Consider the following 26919-nt stretch of genomic DNA (forward strand, 5'->3'; position numbering starts at 1 on the left):
CAAAATAATCTTTCTTCAATGTTTCACGTGACTTATAAAGTTTGAAGATATAGGAAAGCCGATGACGCATTTTCTCGAGCCATCTCGCAATACAGCTCTTGGTTGCTTGTATCTTCACTTTCTTTTCATTAACCTGTAACTCTTACCATCTTTGGAATAAGCATTGATCTTATGTGTCGGTTTTTAATCTTCAAGGGTATATCGTCATCGGCCGTCGTTGGATTGTATTTATGGCTACTGGCGGCTAACGTATTCTCAGGACGTGATCCTATACTGCTGGCTCATTTATTAACCAGACCTGAGCATTCTATTATAAAGTACGACAAATATAGGATTTTATAACTGATGTAAGAAAATGCGCTAATTTATGTTCGCAGTCAATCTTACGACTCGAGACTACGAATCGATCAAAGGTACATCAAGCTGTTGCTATTTCTTTTCCAGTATCCCGCTTGCTAACAATTCATAGACGACCCATCAACGGAGATGGCTTCGGAGTCGGCTACTACACCACAGAGTCAGACCCAGAACTTGGCGACGCACCCTGTATCTTCTGCGCGACAACTCCGGCCTGGAACAATATGAACCTCGCCCGTCTAGCCGAAAAGACAAAGTCAAACATGGTTTTTGCCCACGTTCGGGCCTCAACTTCTGGTGTCTTGTCTGAAACCAACTGTCATCCGTTTTCCTATCATTCACTCATGTTTATGCATAATGGACAGATTGCAAACTTCAGTCGGATCAAGCGGAAATTCGTCGACCACATGGGAGACGAGTATTTTGTACATATTCAAGGAGGTACTGACTCTGAATGGGCTTTTGCCTTATTCTTAGATTGCTTGTCAAGATTAGGCGTTGATCCGGCTCGTAATGTTGAGGGGACGACCGGATTCGGCCACGAAGTTATTAGAAAGGCACTCGAGCAGACTATTTCGTTCGTCAGAGAATGGTGCAACGAATGCAGCCAGCTAGGCGATGAGCCGTCATTACTAAATTTTGCTGTAACAGATGGACATTCTGTTGTGGTTACACGGTATATAACGTCTCGAACAGAGGAAGCCGCCAGTCTGCACTTCTCTACAGGATCAAAATTTATTGAGTATATGCCTGGGCAGTACCGGATGGAGCGTCGCGATCGTCGTCAAGACGTCATCTTAGTTGCTTCTGAGCCACTCACCTTCGAGAGAAGTACGTAATCTCTTGCCCTCTTATTTTTGAAAGAAGGATGGAATCTAATCGCACATATATTATAGGCGACTGGGTGACAATTCCCACAAACACAGTTCTCACAATCAATAATCAGACTGTTCTTTTGCACCCCATCATTGACGAGTTCTATCAAACCGACCTATCGGTGCCTCGCAGCAGCAACTTTGCTGCGAGTCGTGGTTTGGTATCGCCGATTGTCGAACCTCAGGCTCATACGAATGTGCATTTGCCACCCTTAGAACGTGAAGGAAGACGACGCCTTAGCGTTACTGCATAGGGCGTTTGATTGTTTCTCTGATTTGTATTATAGAGTCGGTCGATTTGTGTATATACTATGTGGAGTTGAAATGGCAAGCGCTTACACTATTGAACTGATAGTTTGGGAAATTGGTTAATGTATTCTGTAATTGTAAATACTCTGAATTGAAAGCTGTTGTATTATACTATTAATAAAATGGCTTTTTGCCTAACAAATTTGCTTGATATTCGAGGGACTGAGAGTTCTTAGCCTGTATTGGATGTCAAATGAAATGCTGACCCGCTTGCGGCGGTCGCCGGAGGCTCCGATTCAAGCGATAACACAGCCGGATGCTTATCAGTACCCTCAGCCGGCTAAAACGTACGAAATAGCTACACCAAGCTATACAAAGGCATAGATTGTAAGAAAGATATACACAACAAAAACTGTAAATTAACGAGATGGGTCGCAGTTTATTAGATGTGGCGCTTTTGTATTGAAGAGGCGCTGTTGTTCGCCTTGACGTTATCAGCGAGAATATGACTCGCGGCCGTACTCGAGGCCCCGACCCTACTTTTGCTAACCTTTCGCACCTGTGCCTTCTTCCGCATCTTGTATTCTTTATATTTGAATTCACCTCAATTGCTCTTTTACTGAGCCAGTCTACGCAATTGGCTTGTAGAAATGGACTCTGAATTCGATGTACGCTCACTATCTTGCTACTCACTTCTTATCAGTGCTAATTGGCTAACTTCTGCAGACCCTCATCATTAACGCAAAGATCGGTACCGCCTCGGAATGCTTCCCTGGCGACATTGCTATCAAGAACGGCAAGATCTACGCTATTGCCCCCGATCTCAAAGCACTCAAGGCCAAGAATGTAATCGACGCCGAAGGTGCGTATGTGACCCCCGGTGGTGTTGACGGACACACCCACATCGACCAGGAGAGCACACCTGGTGGCTCGGACTATCCCTACCGTGGAGCCGATGGCTTCGAGACCGGTTCGCGCTCTTCTGTCGCTGGAGGCACGACCACCTTCATTGCCTTTGCTATGCAGCACAAGCACCGTCCCGACCACTCACTCTCTGATGTTATCGGTCATTACCACGACTGTGCCACCGGAAACTCATATGCGGATTACGCTTTCCATCTCATTATTACCGATCCTACGCCTGAGCGTCTAGCCGAGTTCCCGACCTTGATTCCCAAGTTTGGAATTTCGTCCGTCAAGCTCTACATGACCTACGACCGACTAAAACTCTCCGACTACGAGGTTCTTCACACGATATCGACTGCGCGCAAGAACGGTATTACCCCGATGATTCATGCTGAGAACATTGACATTATCTCTTTCTTCTCCGAAGAGCTCGAGAAGCTTGACCTGCTTGATCCCTACTCGCATGCTCGCTCGCGTCCTGCTCTTGCTGAACATGAGGCCACTAATCGCGCCATCACTCTCTCTGAGGTTGTCAATGTGCCAATTCTTCTTGTGCACGTTTCGTCACCGGGATCAGTTCAGCGTATTCGCAAGGGCCAAGGAAAGGGTCTGCCCATTTACGCCGAGACTTGCCCGCAGTACCTTTTGCTCACCGATGCCGGTCTACAGAAGCCAAACTACGAGGGCGCAAACTGCGTCTGCTCCCCACCACTGCGTCCGTCAAAGGAGGATCTCGATGGTCTCTGGAATGGTCTTCGTAACGGAACTTTCACAATGGTTTCCTCCGACCACTGCCCCTTCCGTACTGATGATCCTCTCGGAAAACCTGTCTCGATCAAGGACTCTGGCAAACCTGGTGGCGACTGGCGCCTCATCCCCAACGGTATTCCCGGAATCGAGACTCGGGTGCCGTTGATGTTCACGTTTGGTGTCTGCACTGGCCGTCTCTCAATCGAGCGTTTTGTCCAGCTCACTTCGACAAACACCGCGAAGCTCTACGGTATGTATCCCAAGAAGGGATCCATCATACCAGGTGCCGACGCTGATCTCGTTATCTGGTACCCGGAGAGCAAGTACAAGTCCACTAAGCTCACCAACGACATGCTGCATCACAACTGCGACTACACCGCGTTCGAAGGCATGGAGATGCTCAACTGGCCAAGATATACTTTACTCCGTGGACAGACCGTCTGGGACGCCGATAAGGGAGAAGTCACCGGCAAGAAGGGATACGGCCAGTATATCTCGCGTGAGTCGAGCTGGTACGCAAAGAACCAGGTTCTGTTTGATGATATCACCCAGGACGCGTGGAAGAATGAATGGCGCCCTTCTTATTAAGTTGATGTGCAAGATGGATGGTTATAAATTACATATAAGGCGTTTGAAAATACGATAATAGTCAAGTATTGATAGTTCTATGATTATATAGTCTACCCAAGTAATGAATATCCAGCTGTAAAAGATTACACTTATTCTGGGCAGCAACGTACGACCAACCCTGCCTCACTATTAATAATCTCAAATCACGTGAAGGATATTTACGCCGCACCTTGAGTCAGTTTCGTCGCAAGACCTGCCTGTTAACAACTCTTTTTTCTACTTAAAGTGTTTGCTCTTGTTCTGTGTTCTAATATCTGGCAGTATCACTCAGAAATTCTATTTTAAAGAAATTAGCAAGACCTTTTAACAGACTGAGAATAAGAAGTGCATTGTTGAGGAAGAAGCAGAATAGCCAATACGCCACTACTGTTTTCACACCAGCCCAGCAATGAGTGCTATTCTTTCAGCTCAGGATTTGAATGACTTTATCGGTCCTGGTTTGGCTTGTATTAATCCTGTGGTTGTTAACAGATCGGATACAGAGGTACGCATCGAGTCTCAATTTTCTGGACATCTCAACGACTAACAATATTTTAGGGCGCCACTGAGATTAGGATAGACTCAAGAGGTAACCCAGTCGAAGTATCGCTTGAAGGCGAGGTTCAAGTTACTCCAAAATCAACTACGCTTACACCGGCACAAATCAACCTTTCAGACTGTCTTGCCTGTAGCGGCTGCGTGACGTCGGCAGAGTCTGTTCTTATATCGCTTCAGAGCCACACCGAACTGCTCTCAGTTCTCAAGGCTACTCGTCATGATGTCGATATGACTGATGCTAGTGACTCGAAATCAGACCAACCTGAACGAAAAAAGATATTTGCCGTTTCGATATCTCATCAATCGCGCGCCTCACTAGCGGCCGCTTTCAACATTTCTGTCGATGCAGTTGACGCAAAGCTAGCCACTTTATTTAAAGATATTTTGGGATTTCAGTATATGGTTGGTACAGGCGTTGGACGACAGATCTCGTTGACGTATTCATCAAGAGAAGTACTCATTAGCAGTGGGCGTATGGACGAGTCACGCAGTGGCGTTGAAAACGGAATCATTAATTTCGGCGCAATGAGTATCAATGAGGACAACGAGAAGCACGCAAAGTCAAAACCTAAGAAACCTATTTTGTCAAGCGCATGTCCAGGCTGGATTTGCTATGTTGAAAAGACGCATCCGCACATAATACCACATCTGTCTGCTATTAAATCGCCACAGCAAATCACGGGATCTCTCCTCAAGCGCTTGATCGCTCGAGAGAACCCAGGAATTTGCGAGAGCGAGATATATCATGTGAGTGTAATGCCATGTTTTGACAAGAAGCTCGAAGCGAGTCGGAAAGATTTCGCTAGTTGCGAAAGTGTCAAGGATGTTGACTGTGTGATTACAACTAAAGAAGTAGTTCAACTTCTGCTGGATGAAAACATTAATTTTATGGATATCTCAGAGACACCAAAAGAGCAATTGTTGGAAAGATGGACTAGCATGGCGCCAGCGCAGTGGCCGGTCGAACAAAGTTGGCAATCAAACGAAGGATCATCGTCTGGCGGATATTTGCAGCATGTGTTGTCTTCAATTGCACAGCATGCGTTTAAATTAGAAGGAAAGTCATCAAGTGTGAGAGTAATTCCCGGAAAGAATTCGGACATGGTGGAATATCATCTGATTGATGACGCAAGTGGTACTGTTCTTGCGAAGGCAGCGCAGGTGTACGGATTCCGTAATATTCAGAATCTGGTCCGCAAGATGAAGACTGCTGGCAAGATTAGTGGCAGTGCACGTACGGTGGTCTCTCGGCGGAAGGCAGCAGTGTCTGGTGCTGCCACTGTTGCGACGATGAATCCTGCAGAGTACGATTATGTTGAAGTGATGGCTTGTCCAGGCGGCTGCATCAACGGCGGAGGGCAAATCGGCGCGCCGCCTGAGTCAGGTACTAATTCGATAAAGGAGTGGCGCGAGATGGTTGAAGCTGCATATAGAACAATTTCGGCCTCGGCAGTCGACGATGAGGCAGTAAAGACGTGGGTGGACAAAGTGTGGGCGGGACCTGCTGAGGCGGAAAGTGTGGAGCGACTCGTGGAGACAGGGTACAGAGCTGTCGATGGATTTGATCCGAATGTTATGCCTGCGGTGTTGGTAGGGGATAAATGGTAATTTTTGATTCATTGGTTGTTGGTTGCATTAGTGGGTATTAAAAGGATTTTATTCTATGATTTGTGTAATGAGAGTCTTTTGCTTCATAAATACAATCTATGTAGGTTGTGCTTTAGTCCTCCCACTTGTTATTTCCAATAAGTCGATCACTATCAACAACACTACTGGCACCGCTACCTGCGCCACTTCCGGTCTCTTCAGACGAAGTAGCCAATGTCGTGCCACTAACTTTACTCAAAAACCGCTGCACAGTATCGTTATCCCATATCATATCCAGGTCTTCCTGCTTCCAGAAATGCGATCCACCATCAACTTCAACGACAGATACCATTGAGTCATTGCCAGATGTACTCGCATTAGCATCAAATCCTGGGAATTCTTCAGAAATGCGCGTATATTGCACTTTGATCCACTTTTGAAACCGGCCGGTACGAGTAAACGAGTCGCTGGTGCCATATACGACCAGTACTCTACCATCAGGAGACGCGTTTGCTGCGGCAGCTGGTAAGGTAGCCACTTGTCGCAGTTTAACTTTGCCCACAAATTTGTAAAATTGAGGTTCGGAATCGCGGGCACGCAGAGATAGTGTGAGGACGCCGCAGGCGGGCCATAGTGGAGGCGAGATGAGCCAGAGCGCAACATCGACTTCTTGACCTAGCATCTCTGAGCTATCAACAGCCACTTTACTGGCAATCAACGCTCCGTAAGAGTATCCCACTAACAAGACTGTGCGGATTGAGGACGAGTAAGCGGTGATCATTGCGTCAGCTACGGAGAGCATATCTTGCTGCTCAGTCTTGGACGTCCAACTCGTGCGCGTCGTCACACCTCGAAAATTGAACGCATAAACGACTACTGCGGAGCCAAGTGCGGAAATAAAACGATTGGCAAGATACCGCACGACACCATCGGCTTTAGAGCCACCTAGTGGCGGATACGGATGAGCAATGACGACGCCTAATGTCGGCTTGACGTTTCCCCACGGATTTGAAGCCCCGCCACTAGAAGGCATCTGTTGCTCAGCAATCTGCCCTGCTGTATCTTTAGAGTCTGTAGAGGATATTGTTTTACGAGGAAGAGCGGACTCGGTGTAGGAGGCCATCGAGGAGGACGTGGGCTGGTAGGTGTAGATGTCTGTCCCGAGGATCACAGTTGAATTGGGGACTGGCACGGAGGTGTATGTGACATGCACATTTGGAGTGCTGTAATCGTGAGGAAGTTTAAAAAAAGACATACCATCTGAGAAAAAGAGATAAAGAAGAATATCGCGAGAGAAGGAGGCAAGAAGGTGTCGATAAAGGCACACAGAAAAAGACAAGAGCTGAGGAAAGATTACGTCACTGTGCAGAAACTCGCTAAAGCCCATGCCCCTGAAGTTTCGCTGCCAAAATAGTTTGCTCATAACAGTTTTGTCTAATTAAGCAAACGGTTTTGTTTCATAAGAAGATGCTCTAGTATCTAACTATTACGAGCCTTAGTCTTTAAATATCAGGATATATATTTACTGTATTATGTGTTATAAAACGGATAAAATGAAAAATACACACGCAGAAACTTCAAACGCATTCAAGTATATGTACAATTTACTCGCTCCCTAAACTATAAGCGTACCATCAAGTATATAATGTACATACTGTCTACTATATACGAGATATTTCTCACAACACAATCGCACTATATACTCACACTCAAGAAAAAGAAGAAGAATAGAAGAAAAACACCCGGAAAGAAGTGAATAGCTGTATGGTACACCAAAATAAAGCAATGACTATAAGAGAAAAAAAAAAGGACAAAATGCAGCGGATATTTTTGGTAGCTATCAATAAGCTTAAAGTGATGAAAATTCGTGAAATCAAGACGTATGACGATATTTGAAACTCTCGCGAAATAAAAAGAAGCGACACCTAAATTCACAGCTCATGCGAACTCGTCCGTGCCAGTTCGGCACCCATACTATCTTCATCGTCATCTATGTACTGGTTCTGAGGTGCAATCTCGTCAATCTCGTCGTCATCCTCATCTCTCTCATCTACGTCTTCGTCATCGTCATCGTCATCAGATGAACCAAACCTGTCGGGTGTCATTTGCTGCGACATGTAGCGTGACCACTGATTACTTCACATTAGCACAACTACTTTTCTTCTTCAGACATGAAATGTAATTAGATGAATCTTACCTGATCGTTATTCTGACCCAGACCAAGTCCTTCAGACTCATCTTCATCATCCCGATCATTAACACCTTCATTATCATACTCTGCCGAAATCTCCGCGTCTCCGTCATCATCATTGACACCACTGCCTCCAGAAAACCCGCCCATCGACATCAAGTGATGCCCAGGGATATCTGAATTCGGCCGCTGTCCACCAAGAATCGAGTTATCTCTGATCCGGATCTGCATCAACGTCTCATTCACATAGTGATGCCAGTTTTCATTCTCAACAGTCACAGCGACCACAGATGGACTCAGAGTCTCGGGGCGATGTAATTGCAAGAATTTGCAAATCTCCTCCGAAATCAATGTCAGATGTCCCATATATCCAAGGCGCATTCTCGTCTTGACCTCGTACTCATTCGAGGCTTTAGTTCCATCAACAATTTGGTCGGTAATATGATCGGTCTTGAAGAGCTCGATAGCAAGATATCGGTTATATCCATGATCAAATGGACCGTTAAATATCTGTTGAATAATATCGAAGACAACGTTATGTAAAAAATTGTTCCAAGGAAACTTGAAAAAAAGCTCAATTATGGTTGACACGACACGGTACTTGATTAGCTGGTATTTGAGGAAATCTCCGACCACAAGTTCTTTGCCGTCGTTTGAGATTTCGTCAACGTTCAAATCGTCAACCGGCTCTGATGGAGAATTGCTACGTTTCGGTGTGAGCTGTGTCGTATCAGCGTCATCCTCTGATTCATCAACAGAGATGACTTCAGCGGATGCAGGTGGAGTCGAGGCACCAATCGGTTCATCATCGTCATCTTTCTCAATTTTCTCGCCTTCTTCTTCGAGTTCATTTCCGAGATCTTCTTCTTCAATAGTGGGAGTCGATGATCGCAAAATCGAACCACTTTCCTTTGTTGGACTTGAGCCTGGTGTGACTTTCTTTTTTCCCAAATTCCACCAGCCACTTGATTCGGGCGGCGAGTGTGGATCGTCCATAGACAACTCGCCAATTCCCAAGTCATTAGCACCGGCCTCGCTGATCCGACTCCGAGATTCCGAGTCATCTTCGTCCTCGTCATCGTCAATAGCCTGACTAGATGCATCCTGGTCTTTTAAAATTTGCCGGCGAACAGCGTCTCTTTCTGAAGCAACCTCTTCGCTTCGGGAATCGTTTAGCAAGGCCATGTTACTACAATGCAGCAATTCGGCCACCAACTCACAAATCTTGAATCGCTCAAACCCCAATGGCTCAATAGATCCAAAAGAAGTCGCAAGCGACTCAGTATGCTTCTTTGTCAGTAAAGCTTCGAATCGCGGAATATTCTGCGCTAAAATCTTGAGCAAACGGCCAAGGTAGACCGGATCTCGTGACGAAGGAGGATGCGAGTCCAAGGTCATCGACATCATTGGGACCGCATCGTAATCTGAGTTGTTCTTGCGAATCAATTCAATAATGACGCCGACCGCGGTCGCAAGCGCGGTACCTCCGGAGCTTATCATCTGATCGGCAAGTTGAGTCATCATTTCCGGAGAAACCAGCTCCCTGGTAAGTTCATTCGGACCTATCGATGTAAAGTCGTTCGTCGCATTTGCAGAGATTGTGATGAGAGCCTTCAAAAAGTCGCCAGCGGCGGATTGCGTGTTGGAAATCGTTTCAGCGGACAGGAATCCGATGAGAGATGGGATTAGTCGCTGGGCCTGAAGAACATCGATTATACCAGTAGGAGAGTCCGGTTTATCTGTGCAAAGAATTTTGAGTAGTAAATCCATGATGGATGGGGTATCTATGTGGCGCATGAAGCGCTCAACAAGGGCAGGTTGAGTTTTGAGAAAATCGACCATTTGCTCGGTTTTACGTTCAAGGAATTGCTCGTTCGTCTTGGTGAAGTATCCTGCGTACACTGGATCTAGGGGAGCTGGTTTATCGAGAAAAGTCCAGAACTCTTCGAGAAGTTCGGTTTCGCGCATTACGGTTTCATATATTGACCAAATTTCGGAAGAGAAGACTTCGGTGGCCACTCGAGCATATCTATAGCCAAAACAGTCAATAACCACTTCTTATAATTTAGACGATCGTAAATAATAATTACCTCCAGGCCTTTTCGTCGTCGAAGGATGAGCTGGAGGCTGGGTCAGGCGAAGCAGTAATGCGAGTGAGTCCAAGGTCATGGTCCTCATCATCGTCGTCTTGTTCCTCCTCGTCTTGTTCCTCCTCTTCCTCCTCTGCTTCTTCTTCCTCGTCATCCTCATTGCTCTGATTTCCGACCTTGCTCAAAGAGTCTTTAGATGTGCCGACATCATCATCATTGTCAGGGCTCTCTGCCGACTCGGACGAACTTGAGGACGAGACAGAGGTCCGCCGGTCATTCCCGCTCCCAGTGCTCTCGTGCTCGCTCTCAGCATCTGGCTCCGGCTTGCTCGCCCCCGCGGCTTCGCTCGAATCATCCCGCGGAGTCCAGTGAGCCACGTAGCGCAGAAGCTGCTGTAAAACCTTTGGCTCCCGTAAGTACTCAATCAATCGAGCATTATGTTCTCTTAGTTCTTGCAAGATGTCGTCTTCCTCGAGTAAATCGACGAGCGAGCAGGACTCTGGCTTTTCAAGCAGTCTGTTTACACCGGAAACCGAGTTCAGTGAGGCAAAATTTGCGCTCACTCGCCAGAACGCCATTATTTAGGGAGAATTGCGAGAAGAGTCGGGGCTGAAGGTTGTGGTGATGGTGGTCTGCTGGCGCGGTTCTGGGTGGCTTGCTTTTTGTCTGCCGGCCGGGTCGGGTCGGGTCGGCCGGGTCCGATTACCTCATAGTTGCTCTGCTTTGATACTTGATACTCTCTCACTTCAGCACTTGCAAGTCGAGGAAGTGCGCAGAATGGACTACGAGGATAACGACGACGAGTTTCTCTATGGATCAGCTGCGAAGCGACCTAAATTAGACAGTATGTACTGCGAGTAGCCATGGTTGCTCACTGCTAACTCAACCTGTCAGACGGTAGCGAAGGCGAAGACGAAGAGGACAACGAAGACTACGCGCCTCCAGAACCAGAACTTGAGTCGATTGTGAAAGTAACTGACGAGTACCGGGAAGAGGGCGGCGATGGAGAGGACGGAGGAGAGAATGACGACGACGATAACGAAGACGACGATGATGATGATGATGACTCGGTTTGTGAATCTTACTCTTCTTTGTATATCTCTTTAGGTACTATTCTAACTCTGTAAAGGATATCGAGTTTGTTATTGATTCGAAGCCTGGTCAGGAGCTTGAAGCACCTGCGGGAAAAGGAGGATACAATATCAAGAGCACTCAAAAAGGTACTTAGCACCACTCTCTTCTATCTCATTTGAGAACTACTCTAATTATCCCAACAGATGAGGCAAAGAGCGGAGTGACTCCAAAAGCAGGTCTCGTAGATTTGGATAAAGTCCCAGAACTTGATGGTGTGCCTATTACTCAAGTCGATCTCGAGTCACTGGAAGACAAGCCATGGCGAAAGCCAGGTGCCGATATTACCGACTATTTCAACTACGGCTTTGATGAGTTTTCTTGGACCTCGTATTGCTTACGGCAAGATAAACTTAGAGATGACTATGATAGCAATAAGCTGATGGCTGTATGTGGTTTTTTTTTTCTTTTCTTTCCTTTTCTTTTGCTCTATATTAACACTGATATAGCATATGATGCAACAAATGCAACAGATCCAACAACTGCAAATGACAATGCCCTTCCTTCCTCAACCACCTCCCGATCTCTTTGCCTCCTCGCACCAATCACAGTCGCATTTATCTTCTACACAACCGCCATCTGGTCCCCAGCAGCAACAGCAGTCTCAACCACAACAGCCGCAGCAACAGCAGCAGATCGCACCTCCGGCAGGCCCATCCGGCGCTGGACAACAGGGTAATGGCTATGAGTATGGTGGATATGGCGGATATGGGCAGCAAGGTGGGAATGGATATGGAGGATATTATAGGTATTAGATGTGTATTTTTCCTTATTTGTAAAAAGAAATATAAAATTTTGTCAATTATTTTTGGTTATTTTTGACTATTTTTTTTTTCAGTCGCGTAATTCAATCTCTGCTCCCAACGCGCTCAGTGTAAATAAATGCCCACAATATTTGCCAACGTTTGAGAACCGCAAGTCTCTATCTCTACTGGACTACTAATTTCCATAATATGGCCCCAAAAGGGAAATCGAAAAATTCTTCTTCGAAACCAGATAATTCAGCTGGAGAAGATCAAAAGAAATTGAAAGCAGCGAATGTCATAAAGGTACAAACACATCTAGACTCAACTTTACGAACCATCGCTGCACCCAGCGACGCAGCACAGGAATGAATACTGACTATGAGCTAACTATTAAAGACTCGACATATACTTTGTGAGAAACACTCCAAAGTAATAGAGGCCCTTGAAAAACTTAGCGCGGGCCAGAAGTTCGACGCGGTAGTATGCATTCCATTCTCATATTTCTTCTTTCTGTCCGTTCGCTAAAAGGATCACAAAAATAGGCTCGTGAATACAGTGAAGATAAGGCCCGACAAGGAGGAGATTTAGGCTGGAAACCTCGCGGTAGCTTAACTCGCGTTTATGAAGATGCCGCGTATGCATTGCAGCCGAGTACGATTGATAAAGTGAGTTCGGAATATGAGCGTCGGGTCCTACAAGTATCAAACTGACATGTAATCGAAAGCCGATATACACGAATCCACCAATAAAAAGTTCATTTGGATATCATATCATTATGGTGGGATTAATTCAAAGAAGACATACTGTATATTTCAACATGGCTAATTATTATGCAGGTGGAAGGGCGACGCTAAGTCACGCGCACGATGATTCATAGCAAAATAGTAATAAGGAGAATGAGCTATGATGAAGAAAAGGGGCAATGTACAAAGAAAAAAAGACTGATATGTACAAACAACTGATAAGAGTTCTGAAGCAGATCATAAGAGCCCATACCGAGCTTTCATAGCACGGCTCCTAATAACCCAACTAACTGTTAAGTGATAACTTCAAGCTAGAGCGAAAGCGCTCGTCATGGTTGTCAAATCGCTGTCAAGTGCCAGACTTGATGTATAAGCTGTAATATCTAGATGTAATGTGCCAAACTGCCTGTACGCGGTCCACACCAAGCGATTGAGACTCGGAACAAAGGTCGTCCTTCACAGAACTTATAACTGGCATTTTTTGAAGGAGGTATATCTTCGATATCTGACAGGTGCTGAACTATAAAAATCAAAGACTGATATCGACTGCGGTCAAACGAACGATATCAATACTGAAAAAAAAGGGGCGAAAGCGACGGACTGTAAAGTATACAGACACCACATATGATCTATACAGTTCCAAACAGACCAGTAAACACCTCTCCATAGACCCAAAGCATGCAAAGGCCAGCGACAGCAGTAACTAGATACTCTGCCCTCAATACCCCACATTTCTCAGTATTCATATCCTTTACTAACAAACTCTCATCAGAAATAGACTCTTCCAAATCCACTTGCTCCTGCCTGATCTTCTCTAATATAGCACAGAACTCATCGAACGGCACAGCTGGCAGATCGCGTTTGATCTGGTCTGCCTTGCGCTGCCTTACCTGCCGCGACCGTTGCTGGCTCTCAATCAACGTGAGAAGAGTGTCTTGGCGCTGCATCACGCAAACACACCGTAGGAGAAGAGGAAGACGATATTAAGATATATAACTAGTGATCAGAAGAAAGCAGGATGATATAATACAGCAAGAATCAGATAAAATATGCCGATCTCAGTCCAGAATTGCTGCTTCTGAACGCGTGACTGCATTTGGTTAGCGTAGAGTACCTTATTTGGTGGCTTCGGTCACCGCAACCACGCCCCCATAATAATATTATAATGGTAATGATAAAACATGAAGTTATTATGGTAATTATCCGTACTTGTGACAGCGCAGCACGCGCGACAAAGCGACGCGTGAAAGAACGCCTCCTCTCGTCCGTGCAAGTCTTCAAGCAACCACTTTACTTGTTTATTGCAGCAGTTATCTAGAATTGCGCAATTAATCCGGTAAATAGTACAACTGGATTACGAATAAAAAGGATGTCCGGGTCGCGCACTTCGACTCCGCACTCGCAAGAGACTCCCCCGCCTCCGCAGCAATTAGCGGCGGCTCCGGCGACCTCTTCAATCTATACCGTACGTCTGGTGGCATATTACACCCTTTTTTGTAAGTGCTGGTGATAAAATTAACATGAACTTCTTCTTTTAGGCCGTGTACTCTGGCATTCCAGTCTACGAAATGATGGTGAACGGCGTGGCGGTCATGCGTCGCCGGTCTGATTCCTACCTTAATGCAACCCAGATCCTCAAAGTCGGCGGCGTCGACAAAGGCCGTCGAACAAAGATCCTCGAAAAGGAGATCCACACAGGCGAGCACGAGAAAGTACAAGGAGGATACGGGAAATACCAAGGAACTTGGATTCCATTTCTCCGCGGCCGCGAATTCTGTCGACAGTACGCTGTCGAAGACGTTTTATTGCCTCTTCTTGACTTTGACCCGGCAGCCCCACAAAGCGAGCAAACGCCGACAAAGGAGCAAGCAATGGCTGCAAGACGGAAACAGATGTACGCAGTGCAGTCCGCGCAGAGCAGTATGACGTCGCAGACACAAGGCAGCCAGCAATCATTTGCTGCACCGCTTTCTGTATCGGCGACTGCCGCGCTCACTGCGTTAGGTAAAGCTGCGTCGCGTGCTGAAGCAGCAAACGAAATAGCTAGTAGACAGTCAACCGAGGTCATGGTATCTTTTTCAGGCGAGACTGCCACTGACGTTGATGAAGAAGAACTTGCGTATGGCGATGGACCGCCTCGTAAGCGTTCGCGCACCGAAACAGACAGCGGCGTCACTGCTACCGACCCAGATCATTTGTCTCAGCAAAAGCATCAGCAACCGCAGGATTTGACTCGGCAATCTGCGAATACTCGCGAACAGCCTCTCGAACCACTTGATCAGTACAATCTTGGACCTACGTACGATCAATCCAAACAAATCATGACACAAATCTTCATGACGAACGAGACCTCGGGGGTATCTCAGATATCACTATTAGATGGCGCAAATACACCTCACGTTGATGTCGACGTTGCTATTGATGATCTTGGCCACGCATCGCTGCATTGGGCTGCAGCACTTGCTCGCGTGCAGCTCGTGCGCGATTTGGTCGCTAGAGGCGCTGACCCGCGTCGCGGAAATTATATAGGCGAAACAGCCCTCGTGAGAGCCGTCACGGTCACGAATAACCTTGATCAAGCTACTTTCCCTGCCGTATTGGATTTGCTTCATCCGGCGATCGTGCTTGCCGATAAATCTAAACGAACGGTGCTACACCATATCGCGTTAACGGCCGGTATCAAAGGTCGCGCCGCAGCGAGCAGGTATTACCTTGAATGTTTACTCGAATGGATCGTACGACACGGATCATCAGAGCAAGGCGGACTTGGGCTTGGAAAATTCATGTCGGAAGTAGTAAACGCGCGGGACAAGAACGGGGATACGTCACTAAATATCGCCGCTCGGATCGGAAATAAAGCCATTGTGCAGCAATTACTTGAAGTAGGCGCGGACGCAAGTATACCTAATCGTGCGGGTTTAAGGCCTGTAGATTTTGGAATTGGACCAGAGGTTGGCGCGCAGCTGCTGCCGCCTAGTCAGTGGTTGCGCGGGAGTGCTGCACTTGTTCCGCCTGCTGTGCAGCAAAAGAGCAAAGATATCATAGCATGTATGTTGTCTGTTCTTCTCTATTTTTTTTCAAAACTATCACTCTAACATAATACTGTATAGCCATGACATCAATGATTTCCACACTTGACAAGGACTTTCAAGAAGAACTACAAGCCAAGCAAACTTCTCTAGACCAACTACATCAACAACTGCGTGAATCAACAGTAGTTCTCGCCCAGTCGCGCGCTAAAACTGACCAACTACGCAAGAAAGCCAACAAACTAAACGAATTATCGCAACGAGACCGGAATCTTGAAATGGCGATTCGAGAAGAAGACGCACGGTATAAAGCTTCCTCTAAATCAAAGAGAGCAGCTATATCTACCGAATTGGAAGGAAAAAATGGAGCGCCAGAAAGTGATAGGAAAATCGAACAAGAGCCGGCGTCAGACGAGGTCATGAATGTTGATGACGGGGGCGACGTTACTATGGCTGATTTGGATGCTATAGATAGCCCATCTGTCGATGACGAAGATGAGAATAAGGGTTTGTCAGATGTGGATGCGGATAAGCCTTTCAAACTCGAGATTGTTGAAGTTGAGGAGCCTGAGAAAACTGTTGATGATACACCCGCGGTGATCCCAATAAACACTGCTACAGTACCGTCAACACCTCCTTTCCAGCCGACGGTGGAAGCAACAACTACGACAACTACGGCAGACTCTCAACCGCCACCTTTAACAACAACATCCACAGAATCTACACTAACAACAGCCCCAACTCCCGTCCCCGCAGAATCTCCATCGCCATCATCAAAACGACTACATACCTTAAAAATCACCGGACCCCTTCCACCAATCCCTATTCTTCGCGCAAGAATTGCAGCATACAAGCGAAACCGCAACAACTTATCCGCCCTATCTCGTGATTTACGAGGTAGAAGTTCGGATTTGGAAGAGAAATTTAAAGGTGTTGTTGCGAAATGTACCGGGGTGGCTAAAGAAGATGTGGATTCTTTGCTCGAAGGACTTGTGCAGGCTGTACAGAGTGATCCGGGCGAGGTTGATATGGTTAGAGTAGCCGGATTTTTGAGAAATGTCGATAATGGTGCTGTGATGTAGAGTGCCATCATCTGACTCTTTTTCATTTTGTCTGGTTTTATTTTGTCTCTTTTTTTTTCTTTAGTTATAGGGTGTTACTGTTTGACATAGTAAATTAACATAATGCAATCATTCTAAAAATCGTCATAATTTCTTCAAGTAATTTTCCTACTTTTTCTCGGCCTCGTTACCTTTCTGAATCCAGTTTCTACCCGTAGCAGAAGCAGCAGCCATAGCCTCAGGATTTTTAACCATTTCCTTAATCGTAAACGGTTTCGGCACGTCCAAACCCTTCTTAACAAGTGGAATGGCACTAATTTCATCCTGCCATTTGTTCAATAATGGGAACTCGCTAGATTCAATACCGACGTACGTATCAAAAAGAACCCATCCTAAACAAGCTAAATCGGCAACAGAGAGATGGTCGCCGACAAGGTATTTACTGCCTTTGGCGGCTTGTTTGTGGAGACGAGTTTCGAGAACTGACATAAGTCTGCGAGTCTCGTTCACGTAGCGATTTGTTCCGTAAGCTTGGACTTCGGGATTGTCAGATTGACAGTACCTTACAAAATGAGAGGCTTGTCCCTAGATTTATGCCTTAGAATTGATAATGATCTGAGAATATAAAAGGAAGTAAAGTACCTGCATAGGACCAAGTCCGCCAACCTGCCAAAATAACCACTCAATCATCTCATAATACTCCGCCGAACCATGCGGATAACTTAATTTATTCGCGGGGTCATATTTATCAGTGATGTAAAGTAATACAGCGCCAGATTCCATTACGCTAGTCTTCTTGCCGTCGACGACATCAACGATAGCCGGTACGCGACCATTTGGGTTGATTTCAAGGTACCAAGGTTCTTTCTGCTCAAGAGTACTGAAATCGAGAGCGCGCATCTTGTAGGGAATCTAAATCATTCATTAATATTGTCTTTGACTTCATTTTCCTAAAAAAACAAGAACGAGAGTCGTAGACACACCTCGAGGTACTCCAGCGCGCTCGAGACTTTGATGCCATTAGGCACCGAGGCAGTGTAGAGAGTAAGATCAGTAGGTTTAGTCATTTTCTTTCCGTAATCAATTGAGTGCTGGTCAAAATATAGACAGAATATAAAAAAGAAGCAGACGGCTGCTTATCAATGTTGGTATTTATGAGGACGGCAATTTGCCGGTGCGGCTTTGATCAATAAAAAGCTGATCATTTCCGGCTGATACATCCTCGACCCCTAGTTAATCAATGCATATTACTAAGAGTTATTAGAAAGAATACAAAGCAAGAGAAAATAATAATCTATAATCGTTCTATAACTAACTATACACAAATCCCAAAAAAAAAAAAAAAGTAGACATTTATAATATTTCTCAAAAACTACTCCACATATCTCCACATCTCCGTATATCTCGGCCGATTCTATTCCTTTTTCTAATAATCTCAGATTCCAATCAACGTCTCTGAATAGTCGTGTGCAAAGTATGTTCTTTCATAATCGAGCACGCGATAATATTCAAAAATCCCAAAATGGCTGCGAAATAAAAGACCCAATGACAAGCGACAGAGTATGAGTTTATCGCAATCTCCTTATACTCTTCCGGTAATTTTTCAACTTCCTCAACGGAATCCAACATCCGAGAAATAATCTCCGACGCACCTGGACCAGTGATATTCTCAATTAGCTGACTGGCCAGCACATTTTGGAAAATTGCCGAGGCAACAGCGACCCCGACTGTAGATCCGATAGCACGGAATCCGTATTGGATTGAAGTAGTCACTGCTTGAAATTCTTGCGGCACGGATGCAATTAGCGCGATGAGAGTTGACGTTAGAAGTGAACCGAATCCGATACCGGGGACAAGCAGAAATAAAACTTGAGTAAATGTGCCGGTGCGTTCGCTATAAGTGCTAACGAGAATACATCCGACAAATAATATGGTTGCATTAAAGAGCATTGCGCGGTAATATTTTCCGGTAGCTCGCATATACGAACCTGTAGAAATCGCTCCAATACCAGTACCGATAAAATTTGAAACAATGTTGGAGCCAGCCGCAGTAGCAGAAACACCTTTAACCGCAATCAAATAGATTGGCACATAAAAGAGATGCGAATAACTAATCATAAAAATCAAAGAATTCGCAATCGCAGATCCCGCGATAGTTCGGTCTTTGAGCAGTTCAATTGGAATAATTGGCTCGGCGGCAACCTTAAGCTCGACATGCACAAACGTAGCCACGAATGCAAACGATGCCGTAAACAAGACAAAAATAATCCAACTCGTCCACGGAAGATAATTGCCTCCGATAGACATTGCCAGCAAGAATAAAGTCAATGCAGTGACGAGAGTGAACGAGCCCAAAAAGTCGACACGTTTGAGTCTATCCGAGTCCATTTCGGATGCAGGCTTTCCTTTAAGATTCAAGGAAATAGTAATTGCAGAAATCACGACGAATGGAACTTGGATAAAGAACGCCCATCGCCAGCCAACAGCATCGGTAATAAGACCACCAAAGACTCCCCCGGTAGCTGCGCCAGAATTATAAAGCACACTGCCAATACCGTGTAGTAAACTACGTTGACGTAGAGGAACAAGGTCTGAGAGAGTGATTACTGAAAGAGAGTTGAGACCACCGCCGCCGATACCGGCAATAACGCGCGCAAAGACAAGGAACCACAACGACGGAGCAAGGCCGCAGAGGATACAGCCGGTAGCAAATGCCACCTTTTTCTGAATTAGCGACTATACCATCAAACAAAAAGATTTAAAAAAAAGGAGTAAATACATTACTGAAGATTAATAACGCTTTTCGTCCGTAAATATCCGAAACCTTGCCATACAAAGGCTGGAAAGCAGCGACACCAATCAAATACGAGGTAGCAATCCATGAAACTGATCTAAACTCATTGAACTCCGAAGCGATATGTGAAATTAAAGTAACAATTACAGTTCCGTCAAGGGCACAGAGAAATACACCGATATATAACGAACAAAAGAGCGTGACGAGCGCTCTAGTGCTAAGCTCGTTGACTTCTTGTTCTGCGATAGCAGCTTCGACATCATCTGCATCAACAGCAGTTGTCTCACTGTCGCTGGCAATAGCTTCGTCGTCGCGCTCGTCGAAGTCTCCTAGTAAACGGGCGGTCTCTTGATCGATTAGGGAATTGCGACGTTCGCGAGCTGTAGCCATGACTCAATTAGTCTATTAAACACAACAGAAAGACGCGATAAGAGCTCTATAAAAGTAAATAATTTTTGGAATTAGAATATTTGTGAATAATTGATCAATTGATTGCAAATAAAGCAAAGCAGTTGACTGAATATGAGAAGAGAGGATGAAGAGGATAATCGGAATCTGCCACAGGACTCAGCAATTAAAGTTTTGACTCTCAGATAAGCAAGACTCGACAGATGTTGATTTGACTAGTAAATTACCTTCTCTCTCAAATGTCCGACCAGTTATATATTAACTGCAATAGATTATTTGCTAATTTATCAATTGCATATGTTGAATGATGATACTTTCTTTGAGGTAATAAATTCAAGTAAGCGGAGAATGCTGAATCGTTATCGGTAAATGCCAATACAGAAGCATTGTGAATATACCGTGCTGTGAGCTTCATAGAGTTAACTTCTAATACACATCATTCAGTAGAAAATCTACTAAATCAGAGCCAAAGGTATGTACATTTTGTAACGCAATTGTCGAGAATCGGCTCGGAACCCCCCTCGGGAGCTCATTGCTGTATTGCATATTTGTTATGAATACAAATACGCACCAATTAAACAAGACAGATTCAGAGACTCGAGGTTCGATCCTTGAAAGATTCGTTATTTGATAAAGCTTATATACGTAATTACAGAAAGCATTTAAGAGAGATTGAAAAGTATGCTATACCACGACATAAAGGAACAATTCTACTTATTACATCATTTCTTCAAGCGATAGACTTTTGATGCTTTATTTTATGATCAATAAGCAGGTTATTTCCATAAGCAGATTATTTACTTGATGAACGCTGACGAGAGTAGTTGTACTAGTATCATGATGATGATGATGATGATAATTTCAAGTGAGTATAGAATTTCTTAATCTCAGCGTCACTTGGTGCTATAGCAAACTTGATATCAACAGCAGCTATGTTTTTGTTCTATAATGTTAAATCAAGCCATGTCAATTATCTTGCATATCTACATTCAAACAAACTTGAGCAGTATGATCCCGTGACTTTATGAATGACGATAATGCCATTTCAGCCGCATAGATTATTGCCCATCGATTATATAATCAATTACATAAACGCAGCACTGACTGCGTAGTTTACTAATAGCTGCTGACTTTAGTTCTTTGTAGGAAAATAAGCTAGAAGAGTCAACCGCATGAGAATAACGGAGAATAGTCACAAGATACATAATGACTATAGCTTCTGACAAGTAAGAGTACCCGTCGAGCGATTAAATTCACTCACATCCACTCAACCAATAATTAGTAAGCAGGTTCATGAACTGAAGCAGAAAATAGAGGGTCCCGAACCGACTCTATTTTTAAAATGATTGAAAACTCAATTGCAAATTTATATCGAAAAAAGAGAAAACGGAATGCGTAATCGCCAATTTCAATGTTTTCACAACTATCACTGTTAGTTATAACTGAATCTATTGATATTGTGCAGTAGTATTGTATCGGCTGCTTTGTGAATGAATATTGTTAATTGCAAATCTCGAATATGATGACACCATGAATTCTGAAGCTAGTACATGAAAGAATGTGATGATGAATTTGATAAACAGCATCTGCTTGTCGCAAATCTTCCAACAATTATGATCTACAACCGTCGACGGATTAGTATGACCTTCTTTTTTTCTTTTTTGATTTAATTCACAACTGTAAAAAAGAACGAGAGTTTTCGGAGAAAAAAAAAAGAAGAAAAGGATGTGAATTGGAACCGGGTCAGAATGAATTCCGAGTGTACAGACGAGACGGCTATTTTTAATTCTATCCATAATCAATTACGAAATCTAAGGCTTACTAAATAGATGGTAAGGCCGATTACTGTTGTAGATGCAAACAGCTCTATGTTGAAGATGCCGTACAGTTTGATTTGCTTTCAACTATTGCGTTTAAATTCACGGATTTATTCATAAACTTCAATGTGGATCACATCAACACTAAAATAAAACACAGCCGAGAAGCGGTATTAATAAGACGGCGTCGTCAATTATTCATTTCTCTATAATTTAACCGATGTGTTAATCATATAAGCATCGAATCACATATTGTACCCAGAGCATATCAAAAAGGTGCAATCCATACGACGTTGCCATGGCAACCGAGGCATGTCTTATCCGCCTTTCTAGTCGTATCATGTATTCTATCTCAATTTGCTCAATCGATTTGACTTATATCCTTTCATCGCTAGAATTCTTTTGGAAATTACCTAATTGGTATTGACTAAAAACAGGAAAACCAGAATGTAAAAGTAGGTAAAATGGAAAAGAAAAAAAAAAAAAAAAAAAAAAAAAAAAAAAACTCGCATTCGAGTAGTACATACACACATTCATGCAAGCCACAATCAGCTGAGCCCTCTCACTATCTAAAACCTCTTATCTTCTTACTCTCTACTCTTTTTATAAGGTCAATTTACTAATTATTCATCTTATTACACCAACTGTATCTTTGAAAAGACTAAATATACATTTAATGCGGATTAATACAAGCGGTCGTCTTACTCTTTTCTCATCTTCAGCCCAGTAAACTTTCTCACTCAAAAATAAAAAAAAGAACACTCTTTTTGACTCTGACTTTATCAATTCAAATAACAGTAATAATAATAATAATAATAAAAATAATAATAATGATAATAAACGAAAAACAGTTAAACACTGGCGGTCCAAAAACAGAAAATTAAAAAAAAAAAACCTTCCTGACTATTCAGAATTAAAAAATCATTAGTAATAAAAGAAACACAGACCAGTGTTTATCCAATCAGTTCAATTCAAATTCCTAAACTTCGTAATCGTTTCACTCTTCATGTTCTATCTTCCCTTCTTTGAAGTATACCCTTCCAAGTATACTTAAAAGATGCCAAAGAAAATGGCCGCAATGATACCACCAAAAGCGGCACCAGAGGTGTTAGGAACGAACGCAGCAGCACCGCCGGTCGAAGAAGTCGATGCAGCAGAGGTGGTGGCAGCAGCAGAGGAAGAGGCGGCGGTAGTCGAAGCCGATCCAGATCCAGAAGTGGCAGTGGCAGACGAAGAAAGGGCGGACGAAGATGATGTCGACGCAGCCGAGCAGACATAGTCGTTTCCACGAATGTCATTGTTAGAGTTCAGCTTGTTGAAGACCGAGCAGTCAAAGTCCTCATCAGACTCAATAGTGACTGCACCACGAACAAGAGAAAGCATAGGGAAAGTCGCGTTGTCGAACGAGCCCTTGAGGACAATGGCACCAGCAACCTGAGAAACCTTAGGGAACGAGAACGACTCAATCTCGGTGTTGTTGGAGATCTCGAGACCGGCCGAGCCAATAGTGGAGAGCTTGGGGAAAGAGATCGACTCGAGGTTGTCGTTCTTGATGATTGAAAGACCACCGACAGTGGTAAGGTTAGGGGCCGAAAGCTTCTCAAAGTTGTTTGAGATCAAGATGTAGGAAGCATTGACAGTCGAGAGCTTGGGGGTCGAAACCGACTGAACGTCCTGGAAGGTCAAGTTGTTGGCCCAGATGAGGTCGGGGAAGGAGATGTCGCACTCTCCGTTGTAGGAAACATCGACCTGATCGGAAACCGACGTGATTGGCATCTCAATCTGGTTCAAGTTCAGGTTGTTGTTGATCGAAAGAGTGTTTACGGTCTCGAGGGTAATACCAGTAAGAGTCGAGAGGTCGGTGTCAGAGATGTAGATGTCATCGCAGTCGGTGACACCGGTAGTGAACTGGAGCGAGTCGACAGCCGGGAGGGTGACCCAGTTGATAGAACCAATCGAGGTCAACAAGGGGAAAGAGAGGGTGCTCAAGACGGTGAGACCGTTGAGAGTGAACGAGCCACCGATAGAAGCCAGCGAGCCAGCAGTGATGGAGCTGATCTGAGTGTTGTTCTTGCAGATAAGGTTACCTTCAATCTCCTGGATACCGTTGATGGCAGCCGAGCCGAGGGTCTCGGCGAGAATGATGTTACCAGCAAAGGTAGAGCAGCCAGAGAGAGCGTCGAGATCAGCCTGGGCAGTGGCAGTGACCTCACTCTGCTTGCACACCGAGGCAGTGGAGGTGGCGGTAGCCGACTGGGCTGTAGAAAAGTTAGTACGCCAACATATTGAGGGAAAGGAGTGGGAGGAATGCACCGCCCCGGACCCACACGACGGGCCCCGAATTCGCCAAAGAGCGACTGCACCCTTATACAATACAAGCAAAAGAAACAAAAAAAAGATCATATAGAAGAACTGTAAACAGAAAATAAGACAAAGCATACCATTGGCGGCGGCCGCAAGGGCGAGTGCAGCAACAAAGACTTTTCCAAACATGGCGGACTGTGGAATATGTCAGCGAGTGCCAGGAAAGGGGTTAAAAAAGAAAGGCTCAAGAAGAGCACAAGCTCTGAATAGTGCTATAACTGGAAGAAGAGGAAAAAGAATGAATACGTACGATAAAGAAGATGGAGATGAGAAGATAGAGGAGGAGGAAGGTGAGGAAGAGAAGAGAAGAGCCGGCGCGGCCGAGAAAAGGCCAGCCCGGATTGGCGCAGGCTGCCCGGTGTGTTAATTTTACCCAACGTGGACTAGTGCGGAATCTGCAGCAGTGTTGTTCTTTCCTGATGGAAGCTAGTGCAGCATAAATGCGTGATGATGTGCCGCATTGTGCAGAACGGGGTTGCAGGGTTTCTGACCCGGTTCAGACCCGTGAGATCAGCGTCGCGAATTGTACTAGATTTGGAGATTTGTGAATAGCGGATTAGAGAACAGGAGAAAGAAGAGAAAGAAGAGAAAGAAGAGGACGATGACGAAGAGCGCACAAGTGGAAGACGAAAGACCGGCCCGCATTCCAAGCTATAGTTATTAGTAATGGATCTTTATAGTGATTAGTCACGGGACAGGACCCTTGCTTCGTGCTTTGTACCGAGAATGAGTACTATTGCATGTAACAAGTCATATGCCGATTCTAGCAGAGCTGTGGATGTATTATATTGTATATATCAATTTAATAAACTACTGTTTCTACACATGCACACACTCTTTCTCTGCTTACTCTGCTTGTTGCTCTGCTTGCTCTGCTTGTTCGACCTTCGACGTTCGGTGTGCCTGGCCCTGATGTTAGTGAACACGCGTACTTTGCTCGAGGGTCTCGAACCCCTTCGCTGCAGCCGTCCATACATCCTATCATCCTGATCTAATCAGTTAACCGCTTCTCCATTTCTTGTTTTTTTTTCTGGGGTTTATATCAGTCTTTTGGTCCGCCCTGTCTTTGAGGAAAGTCCTTTTCTTTCTCATTCGTCATGACTTCTGCTTCTACGCAATTAGACCTCAGCAAATACAGATCCAGAATATTTTACCTTCCCGTCAAACCGGCTTCTTCCCCTTCTTCCCCTCCTTCCCGTCCTCCGTCACCGTTACCTATCGACTCTGAGCCACTCTCTTCTTCTTCTTCTTTTTCGTCATCCTCCTCAGACCTTTCCAGCAGTACTTCTTCAATCTCCTCGATAGACGAAACGGTTGCAGCCGCCATCGCTACGGGAAACCTCTCTAAAGATGAACAACTCGCACTAGAAAAGCACGCTGATGACTTTTACTGGACATATCAAGAGGAACCGCATCGCACGCGTCGCATGCGCATCATGCGGGCTCACCCCGAGGTTACAAAGTTATGCGGCATCGAACCTCTGACTAAATACATAATCTCATGCGTCGTCGCGTTACAGTTTGCGACTGCCTATTACTTACGCGATAGTTCTCTCTCAAGTGTGAAATTTTGGCTGCTGGCTTATGTCATTGGAGCGACAGCTAATCAAAACGTGTTTCTCTGTATTCACGAATTAAGCCATAACCTCGGATTCAAGAAACCGCTGCACAATCGACTTTTTGCAATCTTTGCAAATCTGCCAATTGGAATACCATACAGTGCAAGCTTTAGACCCTATCATCTTATTCATCATAAGCATCTAGGCGATGCAGACTTGGACGCAGATCTGCCTACAAAGTTAGAGGCAGTCGTACTTTCTAATCTCGCCGGAAAAGCTTTTTTTGCAACTTTTCAGATCCTATTTTATGCTTTACGACCAATGTTTGTCATGACTTTGCCGTTTTCTTCGATTCATTTGCTCAATATTGTCGTGCAATTGCTTGCTGATTTTGTGCTTGTCAGAAGTTTTGGCTGGATGCCGTTGTTGTATTTTATCATGTCAGATTTCCTAGCTGGTAGCTGGCATCCTCTAGCTGGCCATTTCATTGCTGAGCATGTACGTTCCCTCTACTTTTTTCTTTTATATATTAACAAGGCGCAGTACATTCTCAACCCAAAGGAAATATCTTCAGGTATGACTCCACCAGATACATATTCATACTACGGCATCCTCAACTTGTTCACCTATAACGTCGGTCTTCACAATGAGCACCACGATTTCCCCTACATCCCATGGACGCGTCTTCCACTACTAACTCAAATCGCTCATGAGTTTTACGAACCTTTACCGTTTCATGAAAGCTGGTCTAGAGTGATCTGGGACTTTGTATTTGATAAAGACGTAAGTCTGTGGTGTCGTGTTAAACGTGGCTCAACCTCGTCATTCAGTAAGGGAAAAATCGTATCGAGACCGCTTGTCGAGTTGAACAAAGCAAAGATTATCCATGATGACGATGTTGGCGATGATGGAGATACGACAATAGCTTTAAAGAAGGAGTGATTAATTTGTTTGGTGTGCTTTTTTTTTTTTCTTTTTTGGATAGTTTTGGCATAAATAGATATGGCATAAATGGGGCTTTTATGAAATTGTAGATAAATTATTAGATGACTTTGCGTGTACAAAATAGACACTAATAATGATAAAAAAAGGGGG

The 26919-nt window shown here is 44.6% G+C and overlaps 14 protein-coding genes across 14 annotated transcripts; 7 read left to right on the forward strand and 7 right to left on the reverse strand.

Moving 5' to 3' along the window:
- Window positions 1-25: 25 nt before the first annotated feature.
- V2V93DRAFT_374262 (nucleophile aminohydrolase) lies at window positions 26-1680 on the forward strand. Its single transcript, XM_066911194.1, has 5 exons — window positions 26-196; window positions 260-317; window positions 378-413; window positions 470-1188; window positions 1254-1680. Exons 1-5 carry the CDS (start codon window positions 172-174, stop codon window positions 1484-1486), a joined length of 1071 nt encoding a protein of 356 aa, XP_066764046.1. The 5' UTR covers window positions 26-171; the 3' UTR covers window positions 1487-1680.
- A 307-nt stretch (window positions 1681-1987) lies between these two features.
- On the forward strand, window positions 1988-3854 carry V2V93DRAFT_374265 (uncharacterized protein). The gene is made up of 2 exons (XM_066911195.1): window positions 1988-2149; window positions 2208-3854. Exons 1-2 carry the CDS (start codon window positions 2132-2134, stop codon window positions 3723-3725), a joined length of 1536 nt encoding a protein of 511 aa, XP_066764047.1. The 5' UTR covers window positions 1988-2131; the 3' UTR covers window positions 3726-3854.
- Window positions 3855-3971: 117 nt separating this feature from the next.
- On the forward strand, window positions 3972-6084 carry V2V93DRAFT_374267 (iron hydrogenase). Its single transcript, XM_066911196.1, has 2 exons — window positions 3972-4251; window positions 4305-6084. The coding sequence occupies exons 1-2, from the start codon at window positions 4156-4158 to the stop codon at window positions 5910-5912; spliced, it is 1704 nt and encodes a 567-aa protein (XP_066764048.1). The 5' UTR covers window positions 3972-4155; the 3' UTR covers window positions 5913-6084.
- On the reverse strand, window positions 5958-7367 carry V2V93DRAFT_374268 (Alpha/Beta hydrolase protein). Its single transcript, XM_066911197.1, has one exon. It carries the CDS (start codon window positions 7312-7314, stop codon window positions 6025-6027), a length of 1290 nt encoding a protein of 429 aa, XP_066764049.1. The 5' UTR covers window positions 7315-7367; the 3' UTR covers window positions 5958-6024.
- Window positions 7368-7392: 25 nt separating this feature from the next.
- On the reverse strand, window positions 7393-10794 carry V2V93DRAFT_374269 (SIT4 phosphatase-associated protein-domain-containing protein). The gene is made up of 3 exons (XM_066911198.1): window positions 10173-10794; window positions 8089-10111; window positions 7393-8020 (listed from the first exon to the last, which is right to left on the reverse strand). Exons 1-3 carry the CDS (start codon window positions 10748-10750, stop codon window positions 7823-7825), a joined length of 2799 nt encoding a protein of 932 aa, XP_066764050.1. The 5' UTR covers window positions 10751-10794; the 3' UTR covers window positions 7393-7822.
- Window positions 10795-10917: 123 nt separating this feature from the next.
- On the forward strand, window positions 10918-12108 carry V2V93DRAFT_374272 (Fip1 motif-domain-containing protein). Its single transcript, XM_066911199.1, has 4 exons — window positions 10918-11016; window positions 11067-11242; window positions 11302-11392; window positions 11450-12108. Exons 1-4 carry the CDS (start codon window positions 10950-10952, stop codon window positions 11980-11982), a joined length of 867 nt encoding a protein of 288 aa, XP_066764051.1. The 5' UTR covers window positions 10918-10949; the 3' UTR covers window positions 11983-12108.
- A 59-nt stretch (window positions 12109-12167) lies between these two features.
- On the forward strand, window positions 12168-13011 carry V2V93DRAFT_374276 (uncharacterized protein). Its single transcript, XM_066911200.1, has 5 exons — window positions 12168-12352; window positions 12446-12529; window positions 12592-12714; window positions 12774-12827; window positions 12886-13011. The coding sequence occupies exons 1-5, from the start codon at window positions 12257-12259 to the stop codon at window positions 12901-12903; spliced, it is 375 nt and encodes a 124-aa protein (XP_066764052.1). The 5' UTR covers window positions 12168-12256; the 3' UTR covers window positions 12904-13011.
- A 410-nt stretch (window positions 13012-13421) lies between these two features.
- On the reverse strand, window positions 13422-13739 carry V2V93DRAFT_382116 (uncharacterized protein; the record flags this gene model as incomplete). Its single annotated transcript, XM_066912141.1, has 1 exon — window positions 13422-13739. One exon carries the CDS (start codon window positions 13737-13739, stop codon window positions 13422-13424), a length of 318 nt encoding a protein of 105 aa, XP_066764053.1.
- A 326-nt stretch (window positions 13740-14065) lies between these two features.
- Window positions 14066-17029, forward strand: V2V93DRAFT_374279 (uncharacterized protein). The gene is made up of 3 exons (XM_066911201.1): window positions 14066-14257; window positions 14331-15840; window positions 15903-17029. Exons 1-3 carry the CDS (start codon window positions 14162-14164, stop codon window positions 16901-16903), a joined length of 2607 nt encoding a protein of 868 aa, XP_066764054.1. The 5' UTR covers window positions 14066-14161; the 3' UTR covers window positions 16904-17029.
- Window positions 16973-18024, reverse strand: V2V93DRAFT_374282 (glutathione S-transferase). Its single transcript, XM_066911202.1, has 3 exons — window positions 17866-18024; window positions 17525-17794; window positions 16973-17467 (listed from the first exon to the last, which is right to left on the reverse strand). The coding sequence occupies exons 1-3, from the start codon at window positions 17947-17949 to the stop codon at window positions 17051-17053; spliced, it is 771 nt and encodes a 256-aa protein (XP_066764055.1). The 5' UTR covers window positions 17950-18024; the 3' UTR covers window positions 16973-17050.
- Window positions 18025-18159: 135 nt separating this feature from the next.
- V2V93DRAFT_388149 (major facilitator superfamily domain-containing protein) lies at window positions 18160-20208 on the reverse strand. Its single transcript, XM_066912320.1, has 2 exons — window positions 19662-20208; window positions 18160-19600 (listed from the first exon to the last, which is right to left on the reverse strand). The coding sequence occupies exons 1-2, from the start codon at window positions 20064-20066 to the stop codon at window positions 18329-18331; spliced, it is 1677 nt and encodes a 558-aa protein (XP_066764056.1). The 5' UTR covers window positions 20067-20208; the 3' UTR covers window positions 18160-18328.
- A 1262-nt stretch (window positions 20209-21470) lies between these two features.
- On the reverse strand, window positions 21471-22007 carry V2V93DRAFT_374294 (uncharacterized protein). The gene has a single exon (XM_066911203.1). It carries the CDS (start codon window positions 21878-21880, stop codon window positions 21533-21535), a length of 348 nt encoding a protein of 115 aa, XP_066764057.1. The 5' UTR covers window positions 21881-22007; the 3' UTR covers window positions 21471-21532.
- Window positions 22008-22694: 687 nt separating this feature from the next.
- Window positions 22695-24737, reverse strand: V2V93DRAFT_72934 (uncharacterized protein). The gene is made up of 3 exons (XM_066912775.1): window positions 24463-24737; window positions 24343-24400; window positions 22695-24159 (listed from the first exon to the last, which is right to left on the reverse strand). The coding sequence occupies exons 2-3, from the start codon at window positions 24392-24394 to the stop codon at window positions 22952-22954; spliced, it is 1260 nt and encodes a 419-aa protein (XP_066764058.1). The 5' UTR covers window positions 24395-24400; window positions 24463-24737; the 3' UTR covers window positions 22695-22951.
- Window positions 24738-24756: 19 nt separating this feature from the next.
- Window positions 24757-26919, forward strand: V2V93DRAFT_401664 (fatty acid desaturase-domain-containing protein). The gene is made up of 4 exons (XM_066912593.1): window positions 24757-24944; window positions 25388-25546; window positions 25571-26322; window positions 26368-26919. Exons 1-4 carry the CDS (start codon window positions 24932-24934, stop codon window positions 26764-26766), a joined length of 1323 nt encoding a protein of 440 aa, XP_066764059.1. The 5' UTR covers window positions 24757-24931; the 3' UTR covers window positions 26767-26919.

Source organism: Kockiozyma suomiensis (genome assembly GCF_038497685.1).
Source record: "Kockiozyma suomiensis strain NRRL Y-17356 unplaced genomic scaffold V2V93scaffold_13, whole genome shotgun sequence".
Lineage (NCBI taxonomy): Eukaryota > Fungi > Ascomycota > Lipomycetes > Lipomycetales > Lipomycetaceae > Kockiozyma > Kockiozyma suomiensis.

Bases quoted from the DNA above. Each gene is read 5' to 3' on its own strand.
- V2V93DRAFT_388149 (XM_066912320.1), bottom strand. From the start codon at position 20,066: ATGGCTACAGCTCGCGAACGTCGCAATTCCCTAATCGATCAAGAGACC. The intron at 19,601-19,661 runs GTATTTACTCCT...ATTCAGAAAAAG, and splicing joins CGTTATTAATCTTCAGTAAT to GTGGCATTTGCTACCGGCTG.
- V2V93DRAFT_374269 (XM_066911198.1), bottom strand. From the start codon at position 10,750: ATGGCGTTCTGGCGAGTGAGCGCAAATTTTGCCTCACTGAACTCGGTT. The intron at 10,112-10,172 runs GTAATTATTATT...TTTTGGCTATAG, and splicing joins GACGACGAAAAGGCCTGGAG to ATATGCTCGAGTGGCCACCG. The intron at 8,021-8,088 runs GTAAGATTCATC...TGAAGTAATCAG, and splicing joins TGGGTCAGAATAACGATCAG to TGGTCACGCTACATGTCGCA.
- V2V93DRAFT_401664 (XM_066912593.1), top strand. The intron at 25,547-25,570 runs GTACTTCTTCAA...TCTCCTCGATAG, and splicing joins CTCCTCAGACCTTTCCAGCA to ACGAAACGGTTGCAGCCGCC. The intron at 26,323-26,367 runs GTACGTTCCCTC...AACAAGGCGCAG, and splicing joins GCCATTTCATTGCTGAGCAT to TACATTCTCAACCCAAAGGA.
- V2V93DRAFT_374294 (XM_066911203.1), bottom strand. From the start codon at position 21,880: ATGGATAGAATTAAAAATAGCCGTCTCGTCTGTACACTCGGAATTCAT.
- V2V93DRAFT_72934 (XM_066912775.1), bottom strand. From the start codon at position 24,394: ATGTTTGGAAAAGTCTTTGTTGCTGCACTCGCCCTTGCGGCCGCCGCC. The intron at 24,160-24,342 runs GTATGCTTTGTC...ACTTTTCTACAG, and splicing joins CCTTGCGGCCGCCGCCAATG to CCCAGTCGGCTACCGCCACC.
- V2V93DRAFT_374272 (XM_066911199.1), top strand. From the start codon at position 10,950: ATGGACTACGAGGATAACGACGACGAGTTTCTCTATGGATCAGCTGCG. The intron at 11,017-11,066 runs GTATGTACTGCG...TCAACCTGTCAG, and splicing joins GAAGCGACCTAAATTAGACA to ACGGTAGCGAAGGCGAAGAC. The intron at 11,243-11,301 runs GTTTGTGAATCT...AACTCTGTAAAG, and splicing joins ATGATGATGATGATGACTCG to GATATCGAGTTTGTTATTGA.
- V2V93DRAFT_374279 (XM_066911201.1), top strand. From the start codon at position 14,162: ATGTCCGGGTCGCGCACTTCGACTCCGCACTCGCAAGAGACTCCCCCG. The intron at 14,258-14,330 runs GTACGTCTGGTG...TTCTTCTTTTAG, and splicing joins CGACCTCTTCAATCTATACC to GCCGTGTACTCTGGCATTCC. The intron at 15,841-15,902 runs GTATGTTGTCTG...AATACTGTATAG, and splicing joins GAGCAAAGATATCATAGCAT to CCATGACATCAATGATTTCC.
- V2V93DRAFT_374262 (XM_066911194.1), top strand. From the start codon at position 172: ATGTGTCGGTTTTTAATCTTCAAGG. The intron at 414-469 runs GTACATCAAGCT...AACAATTCATAG, and splicing joins AGACTACGAATCGATCAAAG to ACGACCCATCAACGGAGATG. The intron at 1,189-1,253 runs GTACGTAATCTC...CATATATTATAG, and splicing joins GCCACTCACCTTCGAGAGAA to GCGACTGGGTGACAATTCCC.
- V2V93DRAFT_374282 (XM_066911202.1), bottom strand. From the start codon at position 17,949: ATGACTAAACCTACTGATCTTACTCTCTACACTGCCTCGGTGCCTAAT. The intron at 17,795-17,865 runs GTGTGTCTACGA...TGAATGATTTAG, and splicing joins GCGCGCTGGAGTACCTCGAG to ATTCCCTACAAGATGCGCGC. The intron at 17,468-17,524 runs GTACTTTACTTC...GCATAAATCTAG, and splicing joins GCGGACTTGGTCCTATGCAG to GGACAAGCCTCTCATTTTGT.
- V2V93DRAFT_374268 (XM_066911197.1), bottom strand. From the start codon at position 7,314: ATGAGCAAACTATTTTGGCAGCGAAACTTCAGGGGCATGGGCTTTAGC.
- V2V93DRAFT_374267 (XM_066911196.1), top strand. From the start codon at position 4,156: ATGAGTGCTATTCTTTCAGCTCAGGATTTGAATGACTTTATCGGTCCT. The intron at 4,252-4,304 runs GTACGCATCGAG...ACAATATTTTAG, and splicing joins TTAACAGATCGGATACAGAG to GGCGCCACTGAGATTAGGAT.
- V2V93DRAFT_374276 (XM_066911200.1), top strand. From the start codon at position 12,257: ATGGCCCCAAAAGGGAAATCGAAAAATTCTTCTTCGAAACCAGATAAT. The intron at 12,353-12,445 runs GTACAAACACAT...TAACTATTAAAG, and splicing joins AAGCAGCGAATGTCATAAAG to ACTCGACATATACTTTGTGA. The intron at 12,715-12,773 runs GTGAGTTCGGAA...TGTAATCGAAAG, and splicing joins AGCCGAGTACGATTGATAAA to CCGATATACACGAATCCACC.